Source organism: Lissotriton helveticus, chromosome 8, assembly GCF_964261635.1.
Source record: "Lissotriton helveticus chromosome 8, aLisHel1.1, whole genome shotgun sequence".
Classification (NCBI taxonomy): Eukaryota; Metazoa; Chordata; class Amphibia; order Caudata; family Salamandridae; genus Lissotriton; species Lissotriton helveticus.
In genome coordinates this window covers 975,467,182-975,479,961 of record NC_136069.1, presented here as the reverse complement: position 1 = coordinate 975,479,961, position 12,780 = coordinate 975,467,182, and the positions used below count along the sequence as shown (strand labels likewise).

The 12,780-nt window shown below is 47.2% G+C and overlaps 1 protein-coding gene across 1 annotated transcript in view; it reads right to left on the bottom strand.

Moving 5' to 3' along the window:
* Window positions 1-837: 837 nt before the first annotated feature.
* CRYBG3 (crystallin beta-gamma domain containing 3) overlaps window positions 838-12,780 on the bottom strand; it is a 1,541,789-nt gene continuing 1,529,846 nt past the window's right edge. The window contains exon 22 of the mRNA XM_078657810.1: window positions 838-3,434. Within this exon, the coding sequence (XP_078513936.1) occupies window positions 3,346-3,434 (89 nt within the window). The 3' untranslated portion in view covers window positions 838-3,345. The remainder of the gene's footprint in view (window positions 3,435-12,780) is intronic.

Genomic DNA, 12,780 nt, shown 5'->3' with positions numbered 1-12,780 from the left:
CTGCGGCAGACCCAAGACCTGCTGACCTTCAGAAAACTCCTCATGACATGGCTTTTCGAGCAGTAGCAGAATTCCCACCCCCCCAGCACCTTGAGACCCTCACGGGTGAGTAGTGCGCTTTACAAATGTTATGATTGATTGATTGAGCTATGAGTGTTAAGACTGTGTATACTGTTGGTTTTTAAGTTGTTGGTGCTTAACTATTCTAATGTAACTTGCAGTCTTTTGTTAAAGAACCATGGAAGCTGTAGTTCTTTGCTCTGTTTTGAATTTGGTGTTTTACTAATGTAACATGGCTGCTGTGGAATTAAATCAGGAAAGGGAGCGCATAATACTCGCCTCTGTGTCCTTAATAGAGCTGAAACTTCTTGCTAGCATATGCTGAAAACAAATGTTAGTACCAAATGGCTGTCCTAAAGGCTGACCCAAAATATGAATGGCATTTCTAAAAAAAAAAACAATGGCCGATTGGGCTGAACCTCAGCTCACTCAACGTTGTCTTGTTAGTGGACACAAAATGTAAATGACACAACAAACGATAGATAAAAGTGACTGGCCCTAATCCCCGCTCTAAGTATGATTACATAAATATATTATATATGTATTAGTAACAAAAGCTCTGGGGAGACAGCTAAGGTTGTCTTCTAGTCCAAATCTAGAAATCAATAAATAGCTATCCTAAGGTCTTTGTGCTTTATTATAGAATCACACTGGCTGCTTGGTTTCTAAATGTGTTCACAGAACTCCTTGGGTGCAAGCAGTACCCTATTATGGTATGACTAGGTGCATTATGAAAAAGATCCAAATAAAGCGAACAGAAAATAAACAGCAATAATATGCTTTGTATAATAAAATTTATTTGCATAAAAATACACATTATGTACAAAGCGCCTTGAGACCTTCATGGGTGATTAGTGCGCTCTACAAATAATTGATTGATTGATTGAAACACACTCAGAATTGGTTAATACAAAAGCCTGCAGCACTGGCGATTTACATAACTGAGCAAAAAGAACATTAATTGCATTGCTCTCAGAACCGATCCCTCTTGTATTTTGCTATAAAGGAAAAATACAATCAGGCAGATCGGTCAACATTTTTACGTAAATTATATGCAGGAGATAGTGAAAATGTGAGTACCAATTCTATACAGGCTGCTGAATTGCAGAGACATGCAAGTGATAGTCCAAGTAGTAATCAATCTACAAAATATGCATCCATCTACTATTTTACATTTTACAATATTGTGTAAATTCTAAAAGTGCATAGAGGTAGTTGTTTAAAATAATATCACTTTACACATTCACCTTATATGCAAGAAAAAGTAATAGGCCAGAATTTTGCGAATACGGCATATTTCATTTCTACATTTGTAATCAATATTTCTAGTTAACAAGGCATATATGGCTTTCTTTTTCAACCCAAAATAGACACAACAAATGGACAGAGCAGGGTCAATTATTAACGCACAGCTTACACCGATTAGCTAATGGTATAAGACAAAAAATTAGGACAATTTAAAGCTATTTGATTTCATTTTTATTTTCGAACACAGATAACCATGTATTATTTTACAGCAATGAATTTCATAGACAATCACAATTATTAGGAGTACGCTAGTATTTAAACGTTGGAGGCTCTACTTTTCCTCCACATTGAAAGCTTATTAAATAGTTACATGGACTGACCTAAAACCCATGCTTTGCCTTGCTGAAGCCCTGGAGAAACTCATTAGGGTGAACTGAAAGTTATTACAGTAAAAAAGCTGAAGTGGTGATGGGTCAAAAAATGTGTGTTACTGTGAGATGACTGCTCACCAATCACACACGGTATGAGCAGCAGCGGTATAGAAAAGTTGTTCTGAGACTTTAATTTTGGAAAAACTCAGAAACTTTGTGTTGCAGTAAAAGGCACTCACTAAACAATGCTGCTTAGTTGTCAGTGTTGGTTTCTTTCCTAAGAAGTACCTTCAGAAGAGCCGTGCAGGAGGTGCAAGACATGCAACAGCTGCATTCTCATTCGCCGGTAGAACATGATTCAGGGTTGTGGCAAGGCAGCTCTACTGCCATTCAGTGCACTCTTTACATGTCAATCAGTTGGCCAGCACAGACTGTCATGCTCCTACTGCTGCTACCTGAGCACACAGACACAACACAGAAAACAGGGAAAATATGCGACTGTGTGACAATTATCCAGAAGAAGTAGTAACAGATTTTCAACGAAGTAGGTCTGTTGAAGCCCTCTGTCGTAGGTGAACTAAGGGAAAGCTGAAGAGGTAGGCACAGAAAAGAAGTAGACGCTTCATACAGCGTCAATTTAGGAACACAAAACGACAAGAATGCTAGTAGCAACCAAATCAAAGCATTGTTAAAAAAAAAAAAAAGAGAGACCACTTTGCACACAAACACACCATTTTAATAAATTGCTTGTTAGTCACTGTGCTTCATACCAGGCTTAGTACATAATTGTTTTACATTCTAACAAGCTAAATATCAGATATGTAAGTATGACTTTCCCCACCCAGGGTCATTCTGTTCTTGTTTACTGGCCTGCTCTTTTTACTTCTACATGCTAAAATATATCATATATTCCACTGTAACTAAATATTAAGTCTGACTTACACGTACCCACAGTACTTTGCTGCGTCTACAGATGCAAATATGTCGAAATGGTAGTCGCTGGTTTTTGGAAGTGAAATATAAAACTTATAGAACAGATGGCTCGCGTACTTTGGATATTACTGTACCATTAGCACATTAAGCCTCAGTTTTGGAGTCCGTACATTAACTGTGTTAAACTGAGAGATACAAACCCAGTGCAAAAAGAATTAATACTGGCTTGAAGTAAAGACACTTGACTAAAAGAAGTGAGAAAGTGACCCAGAAGAACAGTTAGGAAACACAGCAGTTTACCAACTGTGCCCTCGTGCAAATGTTGCACATAACTTAGCAGGAACCGTCATCCATAAAAGGAACACGAGTGAGTAAAACACAATTACTGGAACAGTGAATCGCTTTGTTTGCAAAGGTTGACTGTTTAGGTCTACGTCCATGTCAGAACTGGAACGATTTATTTAAAAATAAGTAATCTCATTATAAAAAAATACATATATACTGCAAAATAATTGTTCTACGCAGTTGTGCTAGATTCCATGTGCTTTCTGCCAACACGTTAGGTGAGTGGTTTTGTAAAATGCTCCCAGGGAGTTGAGTGATAAAATCCACATAGAACGCAACTGAAAACCATGCTGAGTACTTCAGTAATTCCTTCTCAACCTTTGTGGGCCATATGGATACATTTCATTTCTTTTTTTTTTAATATCACTCCGAGTTTTGGATCTGGTGTTCACAATATTTCCATCTCCCATCTCTGAGTAGGTTGATTCGCCACTGGATAATTTACAATAATGCTGTTCTTGTCATAATAATTTCCCCCTAAGTATAACAAGAAATAAATAATCGTTAACATATGTTTATCTGTTCAACTGGAATACCATTATTTTATCAACTACTGCTCAAACCACTACAGATAGCGTTACCATTGTTTGCTGTTTTGTTTAATCAACATTCTATTCATGAAGGATAAACAAAAACCCTAGATTAAACTTCAAGTCAGTGCACAATGTCCGCTGCACCATGCATAGAGTTTCAACTTTCTTTCTCTTATACATAAAGAATATGTTTTAACAAAGCAAGGCTTTTTTTCATTAAATGTTTACATTCTTAGATACATAATTCTTTTTTTAATGCTTTTTCCTACAGAGAACTAAACATCATAGTTTGATACCAGAACCTGCTGGTAGCAGCGAACAATGATATAGCTCCTCTCTTTACAGCCAGGAGAGCCACTGGAAACTTGAAGTAGGATCGAGCCAGGTGATTGGCTCTGGCTCAGTTCGAGGTCTTTCGAGTGGCTTCTCCCTTCTGTCTAAGGAGCCTCCTCTTATTCTTTTGCCGCATTGTCCCACCTGCCCTTGCTTGCTGGGGGCAGGGTAGCAGGCTTTTTAGAATTCATAAAACACAACAAATGAAATGTCCTCACAGAGGTGCTTTGCCTAATGTTTGAGGTCAGTCACTGTCTAGGGTGTGTGCCTTACTCCCCTCTGCTTAGAAAGGTTTTCTTGTATAAAGTCAAGCCTGTTGTGTCTTGTAAATAAAGAAACACTAGAAATCTTTTGGTTCTCACTGTCCACCATAGGCCTGTGACGTAAGCTTTGGAGGGAAGGGTAGAAGGCAGGCTTAGAATGTTGAGTTCTGACTTACATGCAGCAGAATAAAGACTTGCACAACTTCTCTCCGTGTGTGGCGTGGTTATTGGTTACTGCAGGGGCTGATATGACACCACAACTGGCGACAAGATAGGGGATACGAAGCCTGTACACTGAAAGTGCTCTTCCAGAGAGTTTGCTGTGGTCCAGCAACCAGCTTGTTCATGCCACGAGCGCAGCAGTCAAAGTGCAGAATCAATGCTGGCATTGGTGGAGTGTCACCGCAATGCCAGGCTATATAAATGCTTGCAGGTTAAGAAAGCGACATTTAAAGTCTACATGTCGGTGCCCAGGAACTGAAATGGGAGCAAATAAAAGGTATTGTGCCATTATGCGAATTAATGCCATACGCTAAACGCAGTAAGAATGCTAAAGGCAGATGCAAGCAGGTTACAAAAACAGCGCACAATGAATATGGCACATTACAACGCACTGTAATACACTGCATGCCTAACAACACAGTTGTTACAATGACTGCGTTGTTAGTACGCGATGTAATACATCGCAAGTCTTTACAACGACTTCCACTAGGGGTGGCGCTGGATTTAGGAATAGTATTATTTACTATTCCTATTCCAGTTTGCGCAACAGTAGGGAAGGTGTTGGAAATGTATTTCTAATACCACAGCGCTCCCTAGTGGAATTCGTTGTAAAGACTTGCAATGTCATTACATCGCATACTAACTACGGGGGGGGCGTGGCCACGCGGTTGATGGGAATGGACGCGTGATCAAAGAACTCTGCGCCGACACCATATTCTACTCTGAACAGGGACGTTAGATGAAGCCCCCAAATTCACGGGAGTACACAGAAGGGACCTGTAGGCACCAGCCACCTGAAAAGTGTGCCTGCAGAAGTGCGGATGGGAGGTCCACCGAACAATAATCAGACCGAGGACCGGACCCAAAATGGCAGAATGAGGGCCGGTCGGCCGGTGAGGACCGATGGAGGCCATGGGGGACGTAGAACAACCATTGTTAAAGCTCGGAGTGAGCGTTGCTGAAGGAGACTAGGGGCACAGGAATTGAGAACGTCTGGGGCACTGACGACCTTGAAGGCTGCAAGGAAACGAAATTGTGGCAGGAGTTGCCGGCGAAGATTCAGCCGTGGCGGTGAGCTGAAGCGGTGAGTGGTGCTGGAGGTAGGCCCGCCACTGCATGGATTAGGACGCCTGCTGGGGGCCTGCGGGGGCAGACTGGTCTGTGGCGCGTCTGGGAGAGGGGAAAGCGTAGTGGCTGGCGCCCCCCCCTCTTTCGCTGAACACGGCATCGGTGGCATTGCGGAGACCCGGGAGAGCCGGCGGGCGTACCTGGGAGACGCTTGGGTCTGCTGGCGGGCAATGAGCGATCCAGAGGATTCCGCGGCTGTTCTGGCCGCCTAGTTGCACAGCAGAGGCCCTGGAGGGAAGGAGGCTCCAACAGAACTGCAGGCTGCTGCATGCAGCGGAACTAGCAGACGGATTTGGCTATGGGGGTGCCCTGCCTGAGGTGAATCAGAGGGGCTGGAGATGGCTGGACACAGGGGGCAGTTGATGTGGTAACAGGTGGTGGAGCATGGAGAGTCTGCGCGAGAGCTGGAGCTCTCCCAAGGGAACATGGGTAAGCGAAGAGGGAAGCAGGCGGGAGTGCCGGCGGAGCAGGAAGAGGAAGTAGCCTCTGGAGAGGCGCAGCAGGGTCTCCAAATGCGTCAGGAGGGGATTCTTAAGCAACAGGTCGACCAAATACTAAAGGCCATCACAGACACTAGGGAGGCTCTGCAGTTGGACATTGCGCATGTGACACAGGGTTTGGGGCTGTTCTGGGCGGACCACGCTAAATTGGCTGATATGGTGAAACAAACTGAGGCGGCCATAGAAGTCTTGGAACCAGCTCAAAAGTCGATGGCAGCGCAGATGACAGACTTTCAAAATAGGCTGCAGACACTGGAGAGGCGGGCAGAGGATGCCGAAGGAAGAAACCGAAGAAACAACATCCGGGTGGTGGGGCTGCCCGATGGGGTGGAAGGGACAAGCATGGTGGACTACCTGCAGTAATGGCTAAAAGGGACTGTCGTGCCGGAAGGATTGTCGCCCTTCTTCACCCTGGAGAGAGCCCATAGAGTGCTGGCCCGGCCCCTGGCTCCTGGGAGACCGCCTAGGCCGGTGGTAGCAAGGCTTCTTCACTACAAAGATAGGGATCTTCTATTGAACAAGGCAAGGACGGCGGGTCCATACACAGTGGACAATAGCAGGGTGACATTGTTCCCGGACTACACGCTTGAGGTTCAGCGCCGCAGAGTGTTGTTTGTGGCAGTCAAGAGGGCACTTCGGGATGAGGGTATTCAATACTCTCTGATGTTTCCGGCGTGTTTGGAGATTGTAGTGGATGGCCAGATGTTCTTTCATGACAGCCCGGAAGAGGCTTGGAACTGACTGGAGATACATAAGGTGGGTATTGGAGAAGCAGGGAGTGGCGTAGGAGAAGGAGCGGAGGGTCCTCGTCCACGCAGACTGAGGCGTAACCAGCGACGTCAACCATAGGCCCAGAAGCCGTTAGAGACACAAACGGAGAAGGAAATGGCGGCTGCACTGCAGGCTGTCACGGCTATTTCTCGGTGGAAGGGGACACTTTTCCGGTGAGAATGGATACGGACGGGGGGTCCTTGGAGGAGGACGATGACCGATTGGATGCTGGAAGCTCGAAACTGCCTCATGTGACAGCTGGGATGGCAGATGAGATCGTAGATGGGTGATGTAGACTTTGGCTGGACACTGGAAGGGCTCAGGACTGGGGGTGGGGATCAAGGATGGGGCTGGATGAGGAACAGGCTGGCTGGGATTGGCTGGATGAGGGCCGGGGTAACTGTAGGGGCTGTGAAAGAGGTCCTGGAGATGAGAGGCCCGGGAGGGGCTGGTGCGACATTACGGGGGTTGGGCGCAGGTTGGAGGCCTATTAGGTGTCCGATTCTCTGAAGCTGAGGGCTTACATCTTGTATGTTTGGGTGGGTGTAGCTCCCTGAGGGTGTTGAGGGAGCAGTTGAGTGGTAGTTTGGATGGTTTCTAATGTTGTAGTGCCTGTTCTGGGGGGAAGGAATTGGGGAGGTGCTGAGAAGGGGTTGGGAAGGGGTTGGGGGAGTTAGGGACACCGGTGTGCTCTTAGAAAGGAGATGTGCATGGGGGAGGGCCTGCTTGACTAATTGGGGCGCTACATGATTTGAAATGTATCTCCTGAAATCTACGGGTGCTTCACAGAATGCAGAGGAGCCAACAAGGTGCATGCTTACCTTGTGAGGCGGGGGTACAGGTGGCACTCCTTCAGGAAATGTTAATTAAAGAGTTGAAAGGGGTGCACACTAAAATAATCCAAATTTTAAACTGCTACACTATATAGTAATAAAGGGTGCTCACTACTGGATTATGTTGGCTAACATAATATGTGAAAAGGCAGTTAAGTAGATAAGAATCTACGAGTGGTGAGCACTGTTCCTGGAGGAAACGTTCCAGTTCCCAAAATAACTAAACCATAAACAATTTTTAGTGATCAATAAAGTTTTTAGTTTTCACTTTTAGAAAATTTACAAAATGTACAAGTTCAACACAAAAAACAGTGAATATTTCAATCCTATTCACCTATTTGACAACTAATTCATTGTCAATAGCAGATGTGGATAGAGACAGATCCCACCCTCCGCTCTCTGGTGCCGCAGTACATAGGATTTCCAAGGCGAGGAGAGTGTGTGAAACTAATTGGGGACTGGTCTTCACTTGGCGAGCCCAGCATTTGGAGGAGTGGGACTACTCTTATTATTCTGCCATCCATGACCTGCATGTGCGGCTAGACGCAATATTATGTACCTGATGTTCATGCCAAGGTGGTAGGTAGCGAGTATTTAGCGAGAACTTTATCGGACCATAACCCACTACTAGTGCGGATATGTTGGAGTCAGGAGAGGTCACTGATATTGACCTGGCGGCTCCGACCGGAGGCGCTGGAGGACCCGGTCTTTGGTGAAGAGCTGAGGGTGGGCATTGATCAATACTTCGAGAAGAACGAGGGGACGGCGATGTCAGCAGCAATAGAATGGGATGCATTCACGGTTGTGGTCAGGGGTATCTGCATTAGCAAGATGATGGGAGTAAGGAAAACGCTGTTGGTGGACCTGGAGAATGCAGAGAAACGATTGCGGGACGTAGAGAGGGACCGACCTAGGAGGCCTGTGGTGCAGAGTGAGGTGCTGGAGGCTAAAGAGGCAGTGGCGGTACAGGTGGAGAGACTGCGTTCTTTTGATTATAAGAATTATAGCGCACGGATGCATGTGGAGGGGGACAAATCGAGCGCTCTGCTTGAGTGGTTGGCCAACCCAATGCCCAGGGGTGAACCGATTTTGGGCCGGAGGGCACCCACAGGGGAGGAGGTGCACATACAGACAGGGATTAACAGAATTGTTCTAGAATATTACGCTGGGCTCTACAGAACACAACTGACTAAGGACCCTGAGGGAATAGAGGAGTATCTTGGGGAGATGGCCTTGTCGAGTTTGAATAAAGAACAGGGAGACTTGCTGTGCGGTGAGGTCATGGTGGGAGAGATCAGGAGTGCGATCAAGCACATTGCCTGTAATAAGACACCTGGGGTGGATGGCCTCCCCATAGAATTCTATTCCAAGTATGTGGATTTTTTGGCTCCGTGCTTGCAGATGGTTTATAAGAAGGCGCATAAAGCAGGGAGGCTGCCTAAGACAACTAGGGAGGTTGTCATCATTCCCCTCTTGAAACCTGGTAGGGAAGCTATGGATGTGAAGGCTTACTGCCCACTCTCAATGTTGACAACCGACTACAAACTCCTGAGTAGGATATTGGCATCCTGTCTGCTCCTATACATGTCGCAGCTAGTGCACCAGGACCAATCGGGGTTTATACCTAAATGCAACACGGCTATTAATGTGAGACGTTTGTTGCGAATATTGAAGGAGTGCCAGGATCCATCACTGACGGCCTTTATTCTTTCGGTGGACATAGAGAAGGCATTCGATAGCCTGGAGTGGCCATATCTCTTCCAGGTAATGCGCAAGATGGGTTTGGGTAAAACATTCGCAAGATGGAACCGAATATTATATGACTCAGCGATGGCCCGGGTACGAACTGGAGGGACGGTGTCATCGCCCTGTTCAGTGGGAATAAGGACGCGCCAGGGCTGTTCGTTGTCTCCACTCCTGTTTGCGCTGGCGATAGAACCGCTGGGGGTGCGAGCTAGATCAGGGAAGCATTATGCTGGGTTGGAGGTGCGCAGAGAAGTTCATTACATATCGCTTTATGCAGATGATCTGCGGATGTTTTTGGCTGCCCCTGAAGAGGTGTTCATGGGAGCGACGGAGCTGCTGCAGACATTTGGGGAAGTGTCAGGGTTGTGTGGGAACTGGGAGAAGACCTGCTTGTTCCCGGCATGTAGGGCTATGGAACCTCCTGATAAGATTGGAGAGCATAAGATGGGAGCCCTATTGCCTGCAATACCTAGGGACTAACAAATACCATGGGCAGACGGACCTATTAGAAGGCAATGTGAACAGAGCAGTGTTAGGGGTCAAAGGTAGCATGGCCTTTTGGAATACTTTACCACTCTCTGTGGCAGGAAGAGTGGCACTGCTGAAAATGGTGGCGCTACCTAGACTTCTATATTACGTCAGTACGCTGCCGATTTGGATCCCAAGCTCGGTGTTTAAGATGCTTAGAGCCATGGTAGGGGGATTTTTGTGGGGGAGTGGCAGGCGGCGGGTGGCACTAGCCACAATGATGAGGCCTAGAGGAGAGGGAGTATGGGCGGTCCCGGACTACGAAGTGTATTATTTAGCAGTCCAGCTACAGTGGCTCACGCAGGCAGTGGCTATGGAGTTTAGGGGACCAGATGGCCCGGAGGATCGATGGCCACCGAGGCATGTTCTCTCATTTATAGTTCTCGGCCAGCGATTGCGAGTCGATTCATTGACGAATTAGGAGATAACAATAAGAGCATGTTGGAATAGATACAAGTGCAGGGGTGGGATTACTTGCTCATACGCAGCGGAGAGTCCCCTGGGCATGAGCACGGCGGGAGACTGGTCTGCACTAGCGGGGTGGGAAGATCTAGGGCTGCAGATGATTGAGGACCTGTATGAGGAGGGCGCCCTCTTGCCTTTTCAAGTGTTACAAGAAAGGTATGGCTTGCCTAGGGGCGATTATTTGCTGCATGCTGCTCTGTTGTCTGCGATACAGAAATACTGGGGGACAGGGCTATCGGAGCCACAGACATCCCTGACATGTCAATATGTTGTAATGGTGGCGGAGACAGTGAAGGTAGTACCATGCCTATGCAGGCGAATGGTGGAGGAGGGACTGCAGCCACTGAATCAGTTGCACGAGAAGTGGGAGGCGGACATGGGTAAGGATATTCCAGAGACGACCTGGGTCAGACTAGTGGGAAGGGCATGGAAAGGCACGCGGAATGCCAGATTCCAACTCATCCACTTCTACATTATACACAGAGCGTATTTAACCCCAGAGCGTATAACTAAATATTTTCAGGTGGAATCGGCATGTTGTCCCAGGTGCAATACGAAAGCGGCAGAATTTCAGCATATGATGTGAAGCTGCCCGCAGCTCGGTACATACTGGGAGGAGGTGATGGAGGTCCTGTGTGGGGTGACAGATAGGCACATAGTGCCAGATATGGGAGCATGTATTCTACACTGGTTTCCGCACACAGCGCGAACCAAGATCACAAGCAAGTTCATTGATCTAGGGCTATTACTAGCTAAACAGGAACTAACTAGACAGTGGAAATCCAAGCAGGGCCCTAGCGTGGCGCGATGGAAGGTGGAGTTTACAACCTGGGCAGCTAGTGAGAGTATGGTTAGGCACCAGCAAGCTAGGAGGGCGAATAAAGAAAAAGCGAGGCATGGGAAGCATTGGTGGCCCTGTTGAGGCTCCCAGAGTCGGACTCGGACACAGATTCCCAGGAGGCTCCTCGGGAAAATGTCGGAGGAGATAGTACATGAGCAGGTGTGGAACCAGTGGGAATAGGGGAACATCCCAAATGAAATCAGAAGCCCGTACACCCTAGCACAATGAGGACGACTGATTATTCTTGTTTACGTTACTGGAGCACACCGGTGGGAGGAGTTAGGGGATAGGGTGGGAGGGGCCGGAGCATGCGGGAGGCCCCAAGTTTGGGAGCCATTAGGATATGGGATGGTGTCATGGTAATGATTAGGATGAGGATGCTATGTCGATTGTGGACAATGACTACTCATGCAATGTATTGAGGAGTGTTCCTCCCACTGACAATGTGCCTTGTAACTGGGGGTTTGTGTGTGTTGAAAATTAATTTAATTTTTTTTTTTTTTTTTAAATTGCACACTAACAACGTGGTCGTTGTAACAACTGCATTGTAAAGGTGTCACAGTATAATGACCGCATTGTAAAGGTTGTTTCCTGCGCACAATAGCTCAGTACGGATTAAACTTAAATGCATGTGCTATGAAGCAGAGATTAGCCAGGTGTTTGTGAAGAAACATTTAAAGCACAAAGCCAACCAAATATCATAATGTTATGCTTTAATGAACTAGTGTTATGCAAGGTTAATAAACGTACCTAAACTATTAACGAATCATCGTTCCACGAGATGCTGTGAAGCAGCCCTAGATGGAGGGTCACAGAGGTTGTGTTTGACAGCAGCACAACCTACCACTACAGTTGCAGCTTAGGGGCCCAGAACAACTCCCTAGACTGCCGATGGAGAGCCAGGATGTGATACAAGCTGCAAAAGTCATTAAAGCTGACCCGAAGCTAGCTAGGTTCCACAAGAAGCGCAGGAGAGACCACTACTGTCCACCAACATGTATACTGCTGCTGCATTCCTGAAACTGACATCTGCATTTGATACTGCCAAGAAACCTAATATTGGCAATAAATGGATGGCATGAGTAGAGACTTTTGAAGATTTCATGGATGCAATAGATGGTAAAAAGATCATAAAGTATCTGAAGAACATGGCTGAAAAAGATACCACAAGAAGGTGAGGTGGGGGTGTTGCCAGGCAAGTTGGCCGCGTAAGGCGCAGCTCCGGGACCGGCCCCATCCTGCCGTCTATCCTGTGAATGATCCGGCCTGCCCGATAGCAGCTTTGTGCGTCGGACATATAGCGGACACGAACCCGCTAACTCCGGTCCGCCTCCGACATCAGAGACCAAAGATCAGCTCACTGCGGAGGTGGGGCCTGGCATTGAGGCTCGCGCCGGGACCCACAGTGCTGCGTAGGGCCAAGACAGAGCTTCACAGGACTTGGCCTATCGCACTCGTATCAACAGACCGGGGCCCCTTGACCCTGCGGCATACGGAGGCGGCCCAGGACTGCCTCGGGCGACGTAGGCAGGCCGCTGGTCTTCCCTGAATTGCCGCCTGACTCAGACCCTGGGGCAGTTTTTGGTGCCGCAGGCACCCGTTGTGCATTACTTACCCCCCCGTTCCCCCCCATAGTTATGGCCGGTGGACGCAGGTGGGA